At 38.8% G+C, this 21862-nt stretch overlaps 2 protein-coding genes across 3 annotated transcripts in view; one reads left to right on the top strand and one right to left on the bottom strand.

The window, feature by feature from the left end:
• UNC5C (unc-5 netrin receptor C) overlaps positions 1-13278 on the top strand; it is a 425750-nt gene extending 412472 nt beyond the window's left edge. The window contains exon 17 of the mRNA XM_066386368.1: positions 13163-13278. Within this exon, the coding sequence (XP_066242465.1) occupies positions 13163-13181 (19 nt within the window). The 3' untranslated portion in view covers positions 13182-13278. The remainder of the gene's footprint in view (positions 1-13162) is intronic.
• BMPR1B (bone morphogenetic protein receptor type 1B) overlaps positions 1870-21862 on the bottom strand; it is a 427129-nt gene continuing 407136 nt past the window's right edge. For both annotated transcript variants that reach the window (XM_066386369.1, XM_066386370.1), the window contains 3 exons: positions 11766-11941; positions 7131-7261; positions 1870-5663 (listed from right to left, as the gene is read on the bottom strand). In XM_066386369.1, the coding sequence (XP_066242466.1) occupies positions 5538-5663; positions 7131-7261; positions 11766-11941 (433 nt within the window). In that variant the 3' untranslated portion in view covers positions 1870-5537. The remainder of the gene's footprint in view (positions 5664-7130; positions 7262-11765; positions 11942-21862) is intronic.

Here is a 21862-nt window from a genome sequence, read left to right as displayed (position 1 = left end):
ATATGTGGACTTTTTCCCAATAAATACTGCACTTTCTCTCCTTAATAACATTTTTTGTTTCTCTAGCTTACTATATTGTAAGAATACAGTACATTATATATATATGACATACAAAATATGTGTTAATTTACTGTTTATATTACTGATAATTCTGGTCAACAGTAAGCTAGCATAGTTAAGTTTTGGGGGAATCAAAAGTTATCCATGGAGGTTTGGCACCCCAACTCCAATTTTGTTCAAGGTCCAAGCATACTTGGAGAAATGTGTCAGATGGACCGCAACCAACCCTCACTCTTAACAAAGAGTGCTTGTGAACAATTGTGCCAATACTGAGAAACTATCCCCTTCTAAGAACTGAGAGTGCGACTTAAGGCTTACTCAAAGCTGGGGTCACGAGCTCAAATGCTTGCCAGGGCCAAGGAAGTAGTGACAATACATGAACTAGAACCCGGGTAGAATCAAAAAGAGAAGTGAGTCCTGTCGCCGAACTAGAGGATTCCAACTCCATGTAAAAGAATAAAAATTCTGGTACAGAACAAAGCAGTATTTTGGAAAGAAAACACATAGCAGAGAATTCCAACTCCATGTAAAAGAATAAAAACTTTGTTACAGAACAAAGCAGTATTTTGGAAAGAAAACATGTAGCTGCACAGACTCAGCCCAATATTATAAGTGACCCCTGAGTTGGAGCTTTGGTAGTTGGGATTTCTGTGGGAAAGTTGAACCTAGGAGCACATGAAAATATTTTCAAAGTCAAGTCTCTAAAGCCCCAGTTGAAAACCTGTCCAAGTTGAGGTCACTGGAGAGCTCTGAGACCTGGCCGCCCTCTGTGACTGTGTTTCTATGGCACCATTGGGGGGGGGGCTTCCAAATCCACCCAGAGGTCTGGCTTTTGGGCCACTTTTTCATCCCCAGTGATCAAGTCCACTGAACCCGCCCATTCCTGTGGCCACTCCCTTTGTCTTGTGCTTAGTCTCACTGCTTCCTCTTTGTTTGACCACAGCCCCTTTCTCAAAAACTGCCAGTGTACCCCTCAGCCCTTTCAGAGTTCCCTGTCCTTCGACCCATCACCTGACTCCTCCTTAATCCCTTCCCTAACCTGGACCATGCCAGCCACACTCTCCATGATAATAATCGTCATTTTCTATGACTTATTGCTGCATATGCCTGATAAATTTCAACCTTGACTGAATATATTATAATTACTGCAGTCTCCATGCCAGTATTTGGGTTGCTGATAAAAAAAAATAAAATCCTAAAACTGCATAACAAAGTAGCATTAGGAATTTGTAATAATGGGAATTTGTAATAACAGCTAATGTTTCGTAGCAGGTGAGTGCTTACCTCCTGCTTGGTACATGGATTATTTCATTTCATCTTTAGAACCACTCCATGCATTAGATATTAGTGTGATTTTCATTTTTAAGAGGAAGAAACAAAGTCTTTGAGAGGTCAAAACATGCCTTTTGTCACTCAACCAAGGCAATGAGTAAGCCCGGAGAGACCAACAGGCTGTCTGGAGATGCAGAGGCCACAGTCTTGGCCACTAAGCCACACAACATCAATCTTCATCTGGCGCTTGGTGTTGCCCACAACTAGTTGACTCATTTTCCACAGTACAATTCTCACTTCTTTCAATCACTGACTTCCTTACCTTTCCTTTCACTCTCAACAAACGATGGTACCTCCTCATCACAGAGAAAATAGAAGCCATTGGTCCGTTTCTCTTGCTCTTCTGCCACCAAGTGTATAAACTTACCTGCATCACCCTTCTTCATGGCTGCCTTCCCACTTGTTACAAGGTGATATTTTCAAAGAGAGAATAAAGGTACAACTATAAGATAACACACATGTTTTTTCCAAGGGGAACATGAAACCATTTTATTTGGGAGAATGTTCAAACAAAGCCATGTACAATTTGTAAGAAATACAAGTATTTGTTCCCTAGTCCTGAATAATTACAGTATATACAAATTCAATAAGGCACTGGTTACCCAAAGGAACACAAATGAGTTTTCTTTTGAAACAAACAAAAAAATCCCTTTATGTATTGCCAGCTTTTCTCTAAAAAATTATGGCATTATTTTTTGTTTTGTTTTATAAGAGAAATCCTAATTGCTAAATTAAATCACTTCTGATGTCATTTTGTTCACTTGCACTGCTATCTGACTGAGTTTTCTAAAGAGCTATAACCACAGAACTATTCAAGTTTATAAATTGTACTTCCTTCAGTGCCTTCCACCTACAGACAAAGAGGAACTAGAACAGACCAACAACATAAAACACAGTAACTTCTACTGCACACGCGTGACTAAAACATAAAGTACAGTTGTTATTCCGTCCTGGATATACCTGACTACACAACAATTGAAACAAAGAATTCAATGTAAATATAATCTTAGCATGTTTTCTAAGAAACATTATGTTTTGAGAATAAAAAGAATGGTCGCTAGAGACTTTTGAGCGGTGCTTTCCAGGAGGTCAAAGGCCTATCTCCTCACACAAAATGTTCATAGCACTGTTACTTGTGATTTAACGATCTACACACTTTCATAAATAAATATTATGTTTCATTTAGTACTTTATCATTCATAATATTTTACTCTTTAATCCACAAAGTGGAGTTGTGCCAGACTCCAAACTGAACATAATATTTATATATATATTTTTATATAATATATACACATATAATAAACTATAAACTTGAACATCTTAGCATCAAAACTTATATTAGCTAGCAACTATTATTTTAGGATTCCTTTGGGGGGGTCAGGGACTAGAAGAAAATCTCCGTCTCTGAAATAGTCCTGATAGTAAGAAATCAACTACATTATTCATTTCCAGGTTCCCACTTATTCTATAGAAAGGTAAAACAAAAAATAAAATAAAATACAATTCACTTCTGTGCTACTAGAAATTTAAAAATCAAAAAGAATTATTTGGAAGTGATTAGGTAGTATCTTAAGAATAATTTAGGATTCCCTAAATAAGATGAATTTTGAAAAGACACAGAAAAATCTATTCATAAGTAAATTCTTGTTTCATTGAAAGACTATAATAACTAAATAAGTCTTTAAAAGTATCTCAGGAATAATTTTTAATGTCCACAGTAAGTAAATCAAGTTGAGAATTAGAAAGTAAGCGATTGATTTTTCCAAAACAACTAAACAAGTAATAAAGAAGAAATTTCCTGCTCTTCTTCATTGTAACCAACACCTCCCTAGAAATCTAGTTTACTTTCAAATCATCACTTCCCCACAAAATATTGATTTGAAGTTACCATATATAAAAACTTACTGAAAAGAACAAAAAATTTTCTCTAAAAAATAAGTCCAACTTCTCTTCAATGTATAGAAAATCAGAAAACAAAAACATGTCCCCATGTAACTGGCGTAAGTGTTTACTTATTTGTTTGTAGATGATCTGATTAGAGGCATTGAAGTTTCCAGAACTCAGATGATTATCACACTTAGTTCTAGCCACATATACCCTCTAGGCTATCAAAAAGAATATGATTTGACACAGAGAAAAGAACTGTTATATTTCTATTCAGGTTATTTTAATATCACCAAAAGCATTCTAATTAAAATTATATTTGGAAACAACTGCTTTTAATGTTAAAAAATTTTGTTCATATTCAAGAATATTAAAAAAATCTCTTTCTTTGTTATAAAAATGTGGCTCTGAAGCATTGGGAAGTACATGTAGGATGTAGAACACTGAAACACAACTCTCAACCCCTCTTTGCTTTAGGATGTTTTCTAAATGAACAAGTTACTGGCTGCGAGCCTACTTCAGAAGTGAGGAAAACATTTTTCTCATTTTTCACACAGCTGTCAAATTTTCAAAAAACTTATATCTTCAGTCACCAGGTGGTAAAAATGTGTTATAAAACACTGCCCTCTGGAGTATTCTAGAAGGAACTCTTTTATTTTATTTTTTTAAGGCTAAGGGGAAAGTATTTTCCAATTGCTTACTAACTTGCAGAATGTCTAGGAGGTAAAAAGAACACCATAGTAAGGACATGTGAATGAATAAAGGTTGGGGGCATGTATATAATCCTGAACTTTATGTTCCTGTTTCTCAGGAATATTGGCCTCTGTCAATGACTGGATTCATGTTGCTCACAAATGAAAACCCCACAGAGTTGAGGAGGTGAAGAGATGTTTTGCACAAGTGCCACAAAGAATACAAAAATAATAAGTTAAAAAGTGAACTGAACATCATGAGAATAAAATAGAAATAGCATCCCTAAGATGTGAAGTTATCACTTACGGTGTAGATACTTGATCCATATCTATACTAGACTGATAAATCACAACTGCCATATAATTCTGTGGCCTCCACTAACTCTCCTCTGTTGTCCCATTTGGAAGTTACACTTATCTATTTTTTAAATTAAAATTTAGTTAAATTAACCCGCCATATGTTTCTCCTTCCCTTAACTCAGACACAAGAGAGATAATAACGAAAAGAAACTGGTTTTACCTACACAAAGTAAGGTGCACATAATTTTCCTTGTGCTTCTGAGATTGGCTCTCTGCATCTGTAAGAAACAAGCCATGCACAGCCCCACCCTGCCCTCTACCTTCCTGATATGGTCTTCTTATAATACAAGAGCCAATTCTATCTATTTTAAAGTGTGTAGTCTTCAAAACAACTGATGGCAACTCTATTTAATATTGATCCTTTCATTTGAGAGATTAAAATATGCCTGGGTCAATTCTCTGCACATAAAAATAAAACAAACAAACAACAACAACAAAAAACAATGGATTTGACCATGAAAGAGAAATGTCCGACAGAATCAGAAACACAAAGTGGTTCTGAAGAACATTGATACAAACTTCTAATAGATTACATAAAAACTTCATTTGTTCCATATCCACTGAAGCTGCAAAAAGGTCACCTGCAGGAATCCCCAAACGCGGTCCCAGACAGGTGGCATTTGTACCCTGGTTCATTCACATTGCTGCGGCAGCCCCGGTGCAGGGCTGGCCAAAGTGGTCTGAGGGGGCAGGGCGGGGCTTTTCAGACGAGTTCCATTCTGTGTTCTCCACTTCACAGACAGTCTCTCGGTTTGTAGAGTGCAACAAAATTTTACCAATGCAAACACTAGTTTAATTTACTTTCCAACAGAATTTCTGGGAAAAAACTTTGAATGCTATTATCTAAACTATAATAGTATAAACCTTAAAACATCTAAATTATTTGTTTAATTTGGCAAAATTAAAGCATCTTTTAGGAAAATAAAGGGGCGGGGGCAATCCTAAAGTACAGTGCTTTCTTAGAAAGCAACATGCATCATATCTTGAACAAGTTACCCGAGCGGTTTCAACCTCCTACAGACACGACAAATCTGTGTTTCTGGAAACTTCTGTCTTTGTCCAGGCTGCTTCCCTGAGAGGTGAGGCTGAACCCACTGGGAAGCAGGGCTCTGTTCAAGGCTTGTACTGTGGATGCTTCTGGAACATTTTTTGCTCTGCCCACAAAGAGAAGATCTCCTTTCTCCTGGGATGCTTCCCCCCTCCCTCACATCAGAGTTTAATATCCTGGGATTCTGACATTTTGGCAAGCGTCTTCTTCACGCGCAGGGCTGTCAGTCTTGACGCAGGGTTGTGAGCCCAGCACTCGGACATGAGCTTCCCCATCTGCCTCAGACACTGCGGGGAGGGAAGAGGAAAAGGGGGAGTAACATTACAGACGAGTATTTGTTATGTACCAGGCTGGCTTTTCATTCTGAGTTTCCGAAGTTTGAATATATTTTTCAAAGTTGCTTTTTGAACCATGTAAACAAAACTTGATAAAAATTATTTTTTCATGCACATTTTAAATGATTAAAACATATCTTCATGTCTTTCCTCTGATAGGAGCAAACAGGTGGTTTTGCTGATTCAAGAAGAGTGTCTTTGAAGTTGGTATTAAATATATACAAAAATACCCAGGGAGTTGGTGTTCCACTCCACACTCCCACATTGTTTATAATACTTGATAAGCTTGAATCTTCTATATAATTCCATACTATTCAAGCTAACATAATTATTCATAAATCACAGTTGTCTGTTACAATAATAGCATCACACGGTCCCATTTAACAATATTAATGACCTGTGCAGAGCCTCACTAAAACTTTCTTCTACATCAATTATTGGTCTTCCTGTTGCAAAGCATAATTCCACTTCATTAGAAATCCTCAGTAAAGGAAACTAGGGCAATACCAATACCCATAACCAGCTTCAAAATAAGGTAATGGCAACATCTCATAAAGCTTTCTGCACAGCTCATTGGAAAACATATGTATTATTTAGAATTTCAGTAACTAAACACAAAACCAATGAACCAAAGGTTAGTTTAAAATGCATTTAACACTGGAGAAACATTTTATAAACAGTGCTGTGCCCCTGTGTTTCCACTGGCTCTGGTACATATTTGATGCTTCAGACACATCTCTGAATGTTCCAGCCTGCCAGAGCACTCCATGTTTAGGTGAGTTCAGAAGCTTAGGATGGATGGAGAGCGTGTGGAGCAGATGAGGCAGGAAAGGCAGAGCCCGCCCCACTCATTTCCTCCTCTGAACAGCTTCTCTGCAGACCTGTACGAGGTTTCACCAGTTCATCCTTACAGCCTAGCTGCACGTGGATTCATTCAAATCGCATCTTATCATCCTTCTTAACAAAGACTCACAGCACAGTCGTGCATCTGAACTAGGTCAACTTGTAACATTTTTGTGTATAGAAAACTGCATTTTTCACATGCCTGTCTTTTCTCTCATCAAAGTGAGAGAATGTTGTACGTGGGTTTGTCATGGAGAAAGTGCATGATGCTTTAAAACAGAGAAAAATACTGCCTTTAAGCAAATGTCAGGACATCGCAAATAAATGAAATAATGTTATCTGTTGTGCTAGCTAAATGTTAACCCACTCGATATATTTTGCAAGTGGCAAAATAAATTTTAAAAAAAGGAGCAGCCAATTTACCATACTAGACTTAGTGCTGTATAAATTATTGCAGTGAGATATTGTTACCTCATACCAACAAAGGAAAGAAGAAGGAAAAATTCCCTTAATGAATATTTGGAATTTTAGCAGAAAGGTACAAGTTATATAGCACATGGTTTCATCAAGCCTTACCTCATCACCACTCCAGCGGCTGGGAAATGAGGGACGTAGCTTCTTAATGCACACAATCTCTCTCATGTCTTCATAAGAGGGGTCAGTGGGCACTAAATCATGATAGGGAAGCTGGTATTCTTCCACTGTACCTGAAATATAGTTTTATTGTGACTATTCTTTTTCTGTGAAGTGGAAATAAAAGTCTAATATACAAACTGTTCTCAAAACAAGACCTATCAGTACTAAAGACAAATTCAGGCTGAAAACAGCAAAATAAAGCTTGAAAAAAAACTTTGCCCAAAATGACATTTAATCTAATTTTTAAAATGAGTAGAAAGCCTAATGAAACATATTATCATAGGTCTTCAAGCCTTTTTTTTTTTAATTTCCAAAAGCTAAGTAAAACAAGCATCTCTAATTTATGTTCAATTTTATAAAAGCTTTTGTATGCCAGATTTATAAAAATCTATATTAAATCTCAATGTAATTTGGCTAACACATCCCAAACTCCTACTGTTTAATATGTGATTGTTTCTATTACTGCAGTACGAGATTATGAATCTCATAAAAATCTGGCAGTGTATTCTACTTGAACAAACTGTCACATTTACATTTTTTTCTGCTTAATCACAAGATTACATTTCTGCACATTTAAAATTTAGAGAATTGTATACACCAAATCACATTAACCATGATTTTTAGGTGCAAGGACCAATTTGACTTTTATTTTCTTCTTTAAATTGTCTGTAGTTATCCAAAATATCTACAAGAAATACATTACTATTAGAAAAAAAAAAGTGTGTTAAAAAAGGGTTAAGAAACACAAATCTATGTCATCTTTAGGGAAATGGCACTTACGATACATTCTATCTCATTTTTCCTAGTATCTAATTTCTACCTTTTCCCTCTTGTCCTTTATAAACCTAAGCTACTTGTGGCTTCTGTCCAACCCTGTCTGATTAACTCCTCACAATATATGTAAGAAGTCTCTGTCCTCAGAGGATACTGCTCTAAACCATGTTTCCGGAGCACCCTTACTTCCTACCCTAAATCATCTTTTATAGAAATGTCACTGGTTTTTACCTTAACAAGTGGGTCGACAGATTACCCACCATATCATTAAATTCACTAGGAGATTATGCTGACAAAATCTGGAGTCTGTACTATGCCCTCTAAAAAGTAAACTCAAACACATATATAAATACAAAGGACCAGAATGTTCAAAAGTTTTATCAGACCATGCCAACTCACTACTTACTCTGTCACCCTCTGGGACCACAGAGCATAATTATACATAATACCTATGCTAATGTTTTCTTTAGTTTTAATATATGACATAATAAAAGCACAGGCTCTAATATATAGTAGAGGATTACTTCATTTCGGTTCTTTCTCCCTTTCTAATGTTCAAGACAGTGAGTGGTTCTGGGAACATCTTTAGGGCAAAGACTGTGTTTGTCTTATTCATCTTCTATTTTTCTCAGTGCCTGATATTGGTGCCATTGCCTGGTTGTACTGAAGCTTGAAAGTTGGGCGAGATATATATAGAACAACAGACACACAGCCAATCATTAAAATAATGAATTCATCAAAGTCTACTTTTGAGCTATAGACCTTATTGATTTTCTCCTTATCATGCAATTACATTATCAAAAAGTCCATATTAGCTGCCATTTACTTGTGGCCGAAACCTCAAAACTTTCCAGAGCTTAAAATGTGGATGTCTATCTGGATGGGTCTACTTCTCCCAAAATTACATGGACTAGAAAGACTAGCCTAAAATTTCCAACATCTTTATTAAATAAACCAATGTTGGAGAATAGAATTGCATGGGCTTTGTTTTTTTAGGAAAAGAAACTCATTTGTTGAGAGCTAATCACATACCAGGCATGAAGTTATGTATGTTCTATATCTGTTTTACTTTTTTAATTAAGGTATAGCTGACATACAATATTATTAGGTTCATGTGTACAACATAGGGATTCAACATTTATTTGCCTTATTGAATTCTTACAAAAACTTTTTATTATACAGCATTATTTTCCACATTGTAGAGATGAGAAAACTTGGTTCTAAAGGATTAAGTATCTAGTCTAAGGCATGCAGTTGCTAAGGGGTCTTACAAATACATGTCAATCTTGTACAGAGGTAAGGGAAGCATTTAGTGCCTCTCAAATCTCCAGAGGCAAAGATAGCTTTAACAAAATAATTAATACCTTAGCTTGTTTAAGCTAAAAAATATTTCACTCATATTCTGCCCCACTGGCTTTCCAATTTAGGATTCTTGTGGCCCTACTTGCTTTAGATCAGTGGTAGTCAACCTGGTCCCTACCACCCACTAGTGGGCGTTCCAGCTTTCATGGTGGGCGGTAGCGGAGCAACCAAAGTATAAATAAAAAGATAGATTTAGGCCCTGGCCGGTTGGCTCAGCGGTAGAGCGTCAGCCTGGTGTGCGGGGGACCCGGGTTCGATTCCCGGCCAGGGCACATAGGAGAGGCGCCCATTTGCTTCTCCACCCCCCCCTTCCTCTCTGTCTCTCTCTTCCCCTCCCGCAGCCAAGGCTCCATTGGAGCGGGGATGGCCTGGGCACTGGGGATGGCTCCTTGGCCTCTGCCCCAGGTGCTAGAGTAGCTCTGGTAGCGACGGAGCGACGCCCCGGAGCGGCAAAGCATCGCCCCCTGGTGGGCAGAGTGTCGCCCCTGGTGGGCGTGCCGGGTGGATCCCAGTCGGGCGCATGCGGGAGTCTGTCTGACTGTCTCTCCCCGTTTCCAGCTTCAGAAAAATAAAAATAAAAAATAAAAAAAGAAAGATAGATTTAACTATAGTAAGTTGTTCCATAAAGATTTATTCTGCCAAACTTAATGAAAATCCGACATAAAGTACTTGGTAAGTAATTATTATTATATGCTTTAACTTGCTGTAACTCTACTTTATAAATTTTATAAAGTAAAGTTACTTCCCTACTAATTAATCACCATTACTGTGGAACTGGTGGATGGTTAGAAAATTTTACTACTAACAGAGATACAAAAGAGGGCGGTAGGTATAAAAAGGTTGACTACCCCTGCTTTAGATGTTCAAGAAAACATAATTAGAAAAAATAATCTTATACTCTATTCCTTGAACTCTTATAAATATGCCTTAAATAAGCATATACATAGTATTGAAAAATACATTCATTTCCTCTTTCTCAATCACAAAATCAAGGCATAGGCAGTTAGTTAATTTATATTTTGGTTACTTCTTTTCTTCTTTATAATTATGATATGAAATTTATTCACTATCTAAATAGGAAAAATTCCTTACATTAACTTTCCTTTGGGACAAAAATAGTTCTCTCACTTTAGAGGGCATGTGTTCTATTTTAACTTAAGCTTGTCAGAAGCTCAGAATTCCCAGAGTGATGAGAAGGTACTGCATCATTGAAGATGACCTTTCTATAAAAGTATGAATGCCTATTGATTAACTGTTTCCCCTTTATATTTAAATAGGATTCTAAATATAAGGTAAGGCTCTGCCAACCAAAGTTAGAATTTAAAGGAATGAACATGTCTTGAGTACTATTTATGGGTCAGGCAGTTTTAATTTTCTTTACAATCATTTAAACTTCACAACTGTCTGAGGTAACAAAATAATTCACCTCCTTGAGATGAGAAAGTTGGAACAAAAGAAAGTTTAATAATTTGTCAAAGGTTCACAGGGAACAAACTGCAGGTCTAAGGACAAGTGCCAGTCAGTGCTAGTGAAGTGTCGGCTACATTTTCAGAATTTGGGGCAAGCTCAGGTTTTCATGAAGGTGACTTTAACTGGCTGTCACGAGGAAGAGCAGCAGCACCAGGGTTTCTTAACATGCACACAACCACGAGTGGAAGTATAAACACGGCACTTAATACTAAAGAGCCTAAGACTCAGCTCCTTACATGAAAAGTATTGGAATCTACTAAAAGCCAAATTATGCAGCAGTTAGCAAAATACTACAAGCAATAATAACATCTCTGAATATTTAAGAATGTCTTCTTATTCAGTTTCTTACTAGTGAAACTTTATGTTTGTAAAAGAAAATTACCATAACCAGTAATGATGTTTTAATGTCCTTTTGATAAAAAATGGATGTTTACAAATTGCTTTTTGAGTAAGTATTACAGAAAGTTCAGAAGTCGAGAGGCTAAATAATGGGTGTCTCACACCACATTTATGTCTCTTCATTGGAACAGAGGAAACCACAGGAAATGCAGGACTGCAGATGGGGATGGGGCCCAGCAGATTGGTAAGAAGAAGCCAGGAGGAGTAGAGAAGAAGGTTGACTTGATAAAGAAACTGCTGGAGACAATATATATAATAGAACAGGGTGATCTTTGAAAAGGCAGAGGAAGTTGACAATGTATCTATAAGTGACTCCTCATAGTAGGCAGAGGGAAGAAGGCAGTCAGAGATAATTCTATGATGTAAAATATCATTTGCAGGGAGAAGTGTGACTGAGTCAATAGAAATAAAGGGGAAAAGTAAAAAAAATATCATTTGCAGGGAGGAGTGTGACTGAGTCAATAGAAATAAAGGGGAAAAGTTAAGAATATTTGACTTTGTAGACTAAACTTTGCCTTCTGGTCAGAAAACAAGGATTTGTAGTGGTCCAACAGTATCACTATTACTTACCTCCTGATATGCATCTCCTAGCCACCTCCCAAAGGATGAGTCCGAAACTGTACATGTCGGCCATGATGTAAGACTGGAAGTGATTTCTATTCAAGCTCTCATCCAACACTTCTGGAGGCATATAGCGTTTGGTGCCAACTCGAGTGTTGGGTGGTATGTCAACTTCATTTGTATCACTAAGGGAAACGTAAAGCAGGGTACAGTCAGTATTAAAAGAAGACCAACAAGTGACAGATTAAGGGGGTTCCTAAACCAGAACTTTAGTGGAAGATGGGAAAGGATGTCTTTTCAGGAAATAGCATTTCCAACAGTTGTATCAAATATTCACAGTTAAAAATATAATGAAGGTGACAATCAGAATGAAGCTGCAACATATATTAAGTTTGTATTACCACTAGATCGAATGTAAACTCTACATATTTTCTAAATATCAATAAAATGTCTAAAAAAATACCTTCCTCCTTTTCATATTTTATAACTTTGCTCTTAAAATTGATTGTGTTCATGTCAAACTGGTTTATTTGAGGCAGTATTTTCTAAGCCAAGTACAGTGTGTACGTAAAATCATGGTGCACTTTTGACCGGTCACAGGAAAGCAACAAAAGACAATAGAAATGTGAAATCTGCACCAAATAAAAGGAAAACTCTCCCAGTTTCATACCTATTCAGTGCAGTTCCATGTGGGCTCACACACAGATTTTTTAGGGCTCCTTAGGTAGCTGTCCCGTATAGCCTCTACAGACTCATCACTGACTGATAGCCTACCAGAACGGGGTTTCTCCACCAAACTGCCGGTTTCCTTCAACTGCTTATCCCACCAAGTAATGTTGTTCCTATGTGGTGGCGCTTCGTTATATATGCACCAATATTCACGTTGCACTTTGGTCACGGATTCGAATTTAGCAAGCCACAGAACACACTGAACTTTCCTCTGTACCGTCCACATCTCAACTGGCATGGCCGTGGGCTGCTCTGCTGTATACACGGTGTTACGTCATCATCTGCGCATGCGCACATGCTGCCACATCATCCTACAGAAACTGGGAGGGTTTTCCTTTTATTTGGTGCAGATTTCACATTTCTATCCTCTTTTGTTGCTTTCCTGTGGCCGGTCAAAAGTGCACCATGACTTTATGGACACACTGTATTATGAGGCTTTTAGATTGACAAGCAAGTACAAAAGGGAGGAAGGCAGAGAGAACCAACAAAGTAAACAATGCAACTGTTTTACCTTGATAAGCAGGGACCTTTTTAAAAAGCTTTCTACTATCACAATTACAATATTTCATAAATCAAGTAACATATTTTCAATAAAAGGTTGAAAGGAGTAATTGAATATAATAGCTTTAGCATTATGAAAATTTCACAACACAATCTGTTTGTTATTGCTCCCATAGGCTGGGAGGGCATTCGTGATGGATGGATCCCAGTGTGCAGGTTGGTACCCGAGAACCACTGCCTCAGTGAAGCTGGAGCCGCAGCTCTGAACCCGTGGTTCAATGTGTCTGAGCCTGTGAGCTTGATGACTGAGATGAGACATGTAACAGCACAACCAGCACAGGATGAAGCCCATGGTAGAGTTTAAGAAGAACTCTCTCAACAGAAATAAGTGGGACTAGGAAGAAGAACAGTAAACCTCAGTGTGGATGGGTGAAAAAAACTATAAAACAGGAAAGGCACAAAATAAAACTCATTAAACTGAAGTGTGTGGGAAATCTTGGCTAAACCTCCTTACCTCCTGATTACCAAAAAGGTGTTTTATTTTGTTTTTGATTTTTTTTTATCACACTCCATTGACTTTCAAAAATCGACATGTTATTTCTCCTCAACCCTGAAAAGAGTGAGGGATATTGAAGATCACCTTTAACATGATGAGTCACAGTCAATACCAAACTTACGAAAATACTAGTGGCCTTTGGGGAAAAATAAACCTCTGGCTTTGATCTTATTTCCTCAGTCTCTATCTTCTAAAACATAAAATATATAGTGTCATATGGGAAAATTTAGAAGGTGGTAAATGTCCCTCTGTATATCTCAAAACTGTTTGCAGTTACTAACACTTATCAGTGTAAGGCTTCTTTCTTAGAACCTTTTTAAATTCACTGCTGGCTAAAATCCTTGCTCTAAAGCTGGTACAGCAGACAGGTGCACCCCTAGGCGCCTTGTAATCTTCTAGGAGTTATGACCCTGAAGGAGTTTATTTTCCTAAAATAAAAATTAAAGTGTACATTTTTTTTAAAAATGAGAAAAACTAAACCGCTGGTATCGCTTACCATCTGTAAATGTAAGTCTGTGTTCTGGGCTCTTTTCTGATAGGAAAAGAAGTTAAAATGTGAATTCTTAATAACTACCCACATGCTATATAGGAAAATGTCACTTTGTACCTAAATCAATCGTAAATGGTCCGGAAGGCAAGTGAGCCAAGAAAGGCTGACTACTAAACTGGGAAAATATCAGATTTAAAAGATGCTGCAAAAGCCCCACTCTCGATTATAAATTAAGGTCTCTCCTGCTTCCTTCCCACTGACACCTCTCTTGTGAGTGCAGAGTATGTATTCATTACCGTGTTGGATGTGTGTTCTAATGTACAACTGTGAGTCACTCAAGGAAGAGAGTGTGGCCCCAGGTAGAGAGTTCTGAGTTCTGTGCAGACACAAACACGAGGGCTTGCAGGTGGAAAGTAGATACTGAAGAGCTTCAGTTATATTCCAGAACTTGTATTGGCAGAGGAAGCCAACACGGGCCCCCAGGACTGCACGGAGGTCACAAATACACTCTGACCACAACTGATAACGGTTATAGGCAATTCCTTTTAATTCTTACTCTTAGCTCCTTAATGTTTTATTTGGATTTGGGAGTTCAGGAAAAGCTAATAGAATGTGTGACACTGAAATATCTATGGGAAAACTAAAAGGTAATTGTTAGCTAATAATATAGAGTTAAGTTTTGTGATGGTCAGACTATATGTAGTTTATCTCTAAAGTCTTATACTTCAAATACTGAAGAACATACAATCAAGGATTTTGTATGTCCATCAAATTCCCCAAAACCAGCTTCTCACACAGGCCACGAATGCTGAGCATGACTATCCCTCCTCCACTTTGCCTTCCCCACCCTAGGTGATTTTCCTCGCAGTAACTGAATAAATATTGATAGTTTCACCTTGTAGTATCTGGACCAATACATGTCTTCCAATCTAAGACTGTAAACTCCATCAGCCCTGAATATCACCATAACCATTTGGTATGTCCCTGAAGAGTAGAGCCCCAATCTACCCCTGTTCATAGAGTGCTTTGCCCATGGTAGGTAAATAATACACTTTAGATGAAAGAAGGAAATGCCAATTTACAGTAAACTTCACTTTGGATAATTTAAAGAGAAACATAAAAATATATGTATAAGTCATAAAATGAGACATTACCAATATCTAAGAGCATAAACAGAATTTTGTTAAGCAAATTAATTTTGCAAAAGATTATTATTAACCTAATGACAAATGCCTTTAGCACTGATTTAAACAAGCATGCTAATAATAAGTAATTTATATCTGATATTATAAAGTGTCAGGTCCTCCAAAACATACAGCTCTCTGCCTTTTCTTCCCTCAGGAGTATTTGTATATTTGAAAGTAATTAAACCACATTTCTTTCTCGGGTATTCAGAAACATAATCTAACCTGTCCCAAGTAAGGGCAGAAAAAAACTGAGCTTGTTCATCTTCAAGGTCACAAAAAGAAATGAAAGTGACTGAACACTGGAGGACCAAGAATAAAGGAAGAAAGAGAGCGAAAGTCGAGTCGGATGGTCCAGACCACGTAAGACTAAGGAGTAAGTGAAGCAGAGGGACCAAGGAGAAAGAAGGAAGCAGTAGAGGTCAGGACACCTTCAGCACCCTGCCTTTCTTTCTAGGGAGGGCTGGGAAAGGGCGAGAAACAAGGTCGGCAAGAAAAGATGGATACTCACAAGAGGAGCGGACTCAGAGAAAAGAACTCCAATCCCACAACATGACCCTATGAATTGCAGTGGCTACACACATATGGAGTCAAGTTTAAAATTGTACACAGGAAAGGTAAATACCAGCATGAGGATACTCTTTACTTCTGCCAGGGATAAAGGGAACTGAATGGGGAGGAAAATGCGACGGGGCTATCTTCAACACTATTTTTTTTTAAGAAAGACTAGATAAAACAAGGCAAATTGGTACCACTTGTTAATATTAAATTATTACAGGAGTGTTTCATTATTATTTATGCTTTTTTATGTTTAAAATACAGAGTGAGGCAAACACAGGTTTATAGTTGTTCATATGGAAAACAACATAGCAATTAATAAATGATAATACAACAACAAACACTGTGTTTTGTGTGCTCACAATTGTAAACCTACTTTTGTCCCAACCTGTATGTTATACTTAAATATATTTTAAACAGAAGAAACTCAGCAGGATTAGGGATCATAAAAATAAATATACATTTCAAGGATAAAGGTATAGATTAGAGGCATAAAGCTTTGAAGATAAAAAATCATCTCAATGAACAACAAAATTACAGAAAAAAACAAGTTTCTCCAATGGAAAACTGAAAACCATTAAAATCATGGGCACTGCATTCACTGTGGAGAAGACATGATCTCTGCTCTCCCTTCTTATAGGAAAGGGTTGGAAATACTTCTACAAAGGGGTTATGATTGGAGAACTTGGTTTAAAGAATTACCAGGGTATTTTTACTCATATTTTTTTTAAATCATTAATGCTACCACCAGATCCATCATGGATTTTGTCCCTGTTAATGTGAGAACCACTGTGATACAGTCTTAAATCGAATTGGAAGAAAATAAAAATATACACCAAACAAAATAAAATAAATTAAGGGATGTCAAGTAAGTTCCTCTTCAGGAAAAAACTTCCTTTGTTTTGGAATCACATGTCAATGGATGCTTTTCTTTAAGAAGTAAAGGGAAAGTACGGGTTGGAACAGGATAAGGTAAAAATACCTAAATATTTCTAAGTAAGAAATGAACAGCAACTTGGGAGGTTGGGGAGTAAGCGGCAAGTCAGTTAGGACGAGAAGGGGTCTCCTTTCTGGCCTAGGCTCATAATAAGATGTTAGCCTTCATAGAAAAAAAAATCAGGAAAAAATACTGTGGTATCATGAATGTTATAAGTAAATTTTATGCAATATCTTACACCATGTACCTTGAGCTGCTGGTGTTTTGGAAAGAAGAGAACCAGCAGGTTCCTCATGTAGAAAAAGGTTACAACAGCCCTGGCCAGTTGGCTCAGTGGTAGAGCACCGGTTAGGCATGTGGATGCCCCAGGTTTAATTTCTGGTCAGGGTACACAGGAAAGGCACACATCTGCTTCTCCACTCCTCCCCCTCTCACTTCTTTCTCTCTCTTCCCCTCCTGCAGCCAAGGCTCGACTGGAGTGAGTTGGCCCCGGGCGCTGAGGATGGCTCCATGGCCTCAGCCTCAGGCACTGAGAAGAATTCAGTTGCTGAGCAAGAGAGCAGCAGCCCCAGGTGGGCAGAGCATCACTCCCTAGTGGGCTTGCCAGGTAGACCTTGGTCAGGGTGCATGCAGGAGTCTGTCGCTGCCTCCTCTCCTCTCACTGAACAAAACAAAATAAAACATAAAAGGTACAACATTCATGGGAGGTAGAAGGCTGATATGGCAAAAGGGAAATCCGGCTCCCAGACTCGCTGTGAATGACACCGCGTCCCACTGCACCAGGTCGGATTGAGGGTGATCATGAACCTTGAAACGCCGAGTGCCCTTAGAGCTAGGACTGCATAAAGAGGGATGAAAACAGTTCATTTCTCTGACCAAAGTCCCCTGGATGATAGTGGTATAATAAAAAAATAAAAATAATAATACCAGCAGGGTGAAGTAAGAGGTCTACACTGATGGCCAAACGGCCTCCTACATGTGTGCTCACTTTGAGTGGCACCTCTCAGCCAGGAGAACCCATCAGGGACAGTTCTCAAGTCAACTGCTTCAGGCGGAGGGAAGGGAGAAAAGACTTTGAAAAACGGAGCAGGGAGAAGGGAAGGGAGGAGAAGAAACAAAACCAAGATATTCTGTTCCGCAGGTGCCAGGGAGGGGCTAAGGAGGGACGGCGGAAGCAAGGCAGCCTGCTGGGAAACGCAAGTCATCACGGACACTGTTGAGAACTTGGGCACATGGTGATCCCTATTACCAGTTTTAATGTCTACAGACAGTGCGCCCCCTTACTGTCTATCCCCGACCAGGCCAGTGGCAGTGTTCCCCTTGGTCCAGCACTAATGCGCAGAGTGGTATGTGTGCGCCGTAGGGTTGGAGTAACTGAGGGAGGTAGTCACAGAACTCCAGGTGATGCAGAGAGGCTGGAAGTGGAGCCTGCAGCTAGGATCTGGAGCGGGCTGGGGACATGAGTGCCCACCGGACTCGGGGAGCAGGGCAGGCCTATGCCCTCGGTGTCATGCGCTGGATGTGGGGCAGGTCAAGGATGTTCATGTTGGTGGCAGGGAATAAAGGGGATTTTCAAAAACATAATCTGTCTTAATCTTGTATCGTACTAAATATTTTTCATGGTAATTAAGACTCTTCTAATTATATACCCAAAGCAGGAATTCTTCCAATAAGTGTTATGTAAGGAAAAGAGCCGCTGCCTGGTTCAGCACAGTGCACATTTCCCCTGGGCCGCCAGCTGAAGGGGAACTGAAAGTCTCATGAAAGTCACAGGCAGAGCCCACACCGTAGCTGGCCAGGGTGCCGGCTCAGGATTCCTGCCACTGGCTCTACCTCTCGGAGCTTTTGAACACGTGGGGTCTTCTGTTAGATGCTGCTGATACTTGAAACAGAGAGCAAAGGGTGAGAGAGGGAGAAGGGAAATAAAAAGGTAATAGAGAAAGAGGAGAAACAAACATGTATACCTTTACTAAGCAAAAAACTTAAAAAAAATAAGAACTGAACTTTTCAAAACAGTGAAAGAAGGGTGGGAACAAAAGGTGTGAAGGAGGCCATGGGTTTGCCTGTGGCTTTCAAATGCTGTCTTAAATTAATCACACATAACATATAACAGAGAGTATTAAACCACCTCTTAGAAAGACTAAAATGACCTCCCCACGCATGAAGGATTCTCATGAGTCTTCAAACGGGGTTGTGCACACCCTGTAGTGTGTCCTGGACGTGTTTTTACAAGTTGTGGAAATGATGTGTTGCACTGAACTCTGCCCAGGCAGATGGTAACTAAAGAGGAGAGTTTTTTGTCACATTTTTCAACAGGATTAACTCCTGAGAAATCTCAGAGTTTCTTACAAACAGAACTTCAGACCTACAAACTCTTCCACAGGAGGTGGATCTGGCTGTAAAAGCCTGGCCTGGGAGGGCTGACTCAACCCCTAATTAGCTTAGTTCTGTGACTTTGGCAAGTCATTTAGGCCATGTCACTTTTTTTCAAAAACCACTAAGTATACAAACCAGACACAGTGCTAAAAATAGCGACATCAGAAAGACTCTGAGGAAATTTAGTGCCCTCTGGGCTGGGTAACTCTGTCTCCTTCGCACTTGGACAAGTTGACAATGACCCATTGGGAGATGTGTGTTACAGCCCAGTTTTCATCGTAGGTTTTTCTATTTAAAATTTAATACCTGAGAGGCCCTAAGCCAGGATTTATTTTCCCCCTTAAAATATATATATATATATTCTGCTGACACTGAAGTACCAGAGTGGTTGCTTGATCCTGCAGAATAAGCAGTGAAAGGCTTTGTTTATTAAGTTCCTTCGAGGGATTTCACAAGCCCTAGTTTTCTCCTCCCAAGAGAGATTTGGGGGAATGGTAACGTCTATTGAATCACCTGGGTTAAATCTCGGTGGGCCAGGAAATGCATCAGCACTTACATCATTCTAGACAATGCATGAAGAAACCAATTCAGGACATATAAAAAAATTCATGTGCAGGAAATCTGTAAAGCACACTCCCCTCTCTCTCTGTGGCTCTCAAGTTCCCTGGGAACCTCCCAGAAATGACTTAAAAGCCTGAGAGAACATTTGCAATGTGGAGACCAGGGTAAAGATTAGGTTCATACAGGGAGTTCACATATAAAGTCCAAGAACTCAGGGCTGGGTTAGCTACAGCCCTACCTGCAATAAAATGCTCCAAGTTTCTATGTGCATGCACATTCACGGACATGCAACCATAAAATGGAAAGTCGGGAAAAGAGTGGAAGTCAAAGAAACATGCAAAGCAAGGTTTAAAAGATAGACTCAAAGACTGAGAGGAGCAAAGTTTCTTTGAAACATAGGAAATAAAACTGTGAAAAGGACATCTGAAATTATCAAATACAACCTCCGTTTAATGGAAGAGAGACTGAGGCCCAGAACAGTGTATGGGTCACGGCCACCCTTTAGCCGCATGAGAGGTGTGCACCACGGCCATCAGCGCGGCCCAGCTGCGCCGGCACCCTCAGATCACTCCCTTCTATGAACTGCCGTAGTCTAACACGCCAGAGAAACCTTGCCTTAGCCCTTCCGATATTCCTTTCCGTGTCCTAGAATCAGGGTTTGTGTGACATCTAAGAGGCCATTCAGTGTATTCCCCTTACACTCAGCAGAATTAAGTTTCAGATTTATAACAGATACGTACTTCCCTTGTTAGTTTTAAGCTCTATAAAGAAGATGAGTTCTCAAATACTTTTATCTAGCCACCATTTATTCATTCAAAACAATGCTGGAATACCTGCAATGGGTAACTCATTATGTCAAGTTGAATGGGAAATACATTAATTAATTTGGCATGGATCTTGCTCTCAAGATGCCCACTGACTAGTAAAAAAGATGAAGTATGGACTAAAATAATTATAATATCAGATACTCAAGGGCCAGGAATTACTACAGGAGTAGAAAAGATGATGTTCTTATTCTTAGCTGGGGATGAGTAGAGTGATTTAAAGGCAACTCTGACATTGGACTGAGGTACAAAGAGAAGTAAGGACACCGTAAAATGAAAAAACAAGGCAGTAGCAAACATGGAAATGCAAGTACTTCAGTTTTGCTAAAGAAAGCACACAAGTTGGAAATGTTGTGGGATATAAAATTAGAAAGGTGGGTTTCATCAAGAGTGTGTACAATCTCTGGAGCTAAGAAAAGGTGCTATTTTTCTTCCTCCTATAGTATCCTATGAAGTAATTCATTTATCCACTATACAAATTTCTAAAGCAATTCTTAAGTAGTGGGCACCAAGGAAAGGCACTAGAGGTTTCAGAAAAAATATGGTTTTTACCTTCATGGAGCTTATATAAATAACTGATAAGTAGTAATGATCACTGTACAACAATGTGACAAATGTCATAAGCATATGCCCAGGGTCACATGGGAGGATATAAGAAGACTAATTTCTAGTCAGACTTGTAAGGGAGTAACAATAGGTATCCCAAAGGAAGAAACCGTGCTGATAAGTATTAAGTATCTAAATAGAAGAGGGGATGTTGAGTATTCAGATAAAGATAAAAGCATTTAAAAACACTTGAAGATGTGAGAATGTATATAGTGTGCAGAATAAAAGCTATCTTTTAACCCAAAGCCATAGGAAACTATGAAATTATGATGATATCCAAAATTATGCTTCAAGAAAATAAATCTGACAGCAGCACAAGGAAAACAAATAGAGCAGGGGTCTCAAACTCACAGCCCGCGGGCCGCATGCGGCCCGCCAAACAATTTTGTGTGACCCGCAGATTAATCCACGAAGTTCAAAATATTTTGGATAAAATTAAGTAAGCCTAGGGGCCTACTTGTATTTTTCATTTCTCTAGCATCCTAGCTAGATATTAGCTTAGTTAACAGCAGTTGTGATGCGAACTACAGTTTCTGGTCGTTTTGTGACACTGAGTAAACTGCATGTACGATTGTGCTTGTTGTACTGATTTTTTTTTTTTCAACTGCAGTGAGAAAAGTGTTGCGTAATAGTTGCCTTTTGTAGACCTAGTGCGGCCCGCCGAATGGCTGTGATCTTGCTCTGCGGCCCACATGCTGAGTTGAGTTTGAGACCCCTGAAATAGAGACAGGAAGCAGCTACAGAACACTGCTCCCGAATCTGGAAAAACGGCAGTGAGGACCCA

Source organism: Saccopteryx leptura, chromosome 5 (genome assembly GCF_036850995.1).
Source record: "Saccopteryx leptura isolate mSacLep1 chromosome 5, mSacLep1_pri_phased_curated, whole genome shotgun sequence".
In the NCBI taxonomy this organism is placed as follows: Eukaryota; Metazoa; Chordata; class Mammalia; order Chiroptera; family Emballonuridae; genus Saccopteryx; species Saccopteryx leptura.
This window is presented reverse-complemented; position numbering and strand designations above follow the sequence as displayed.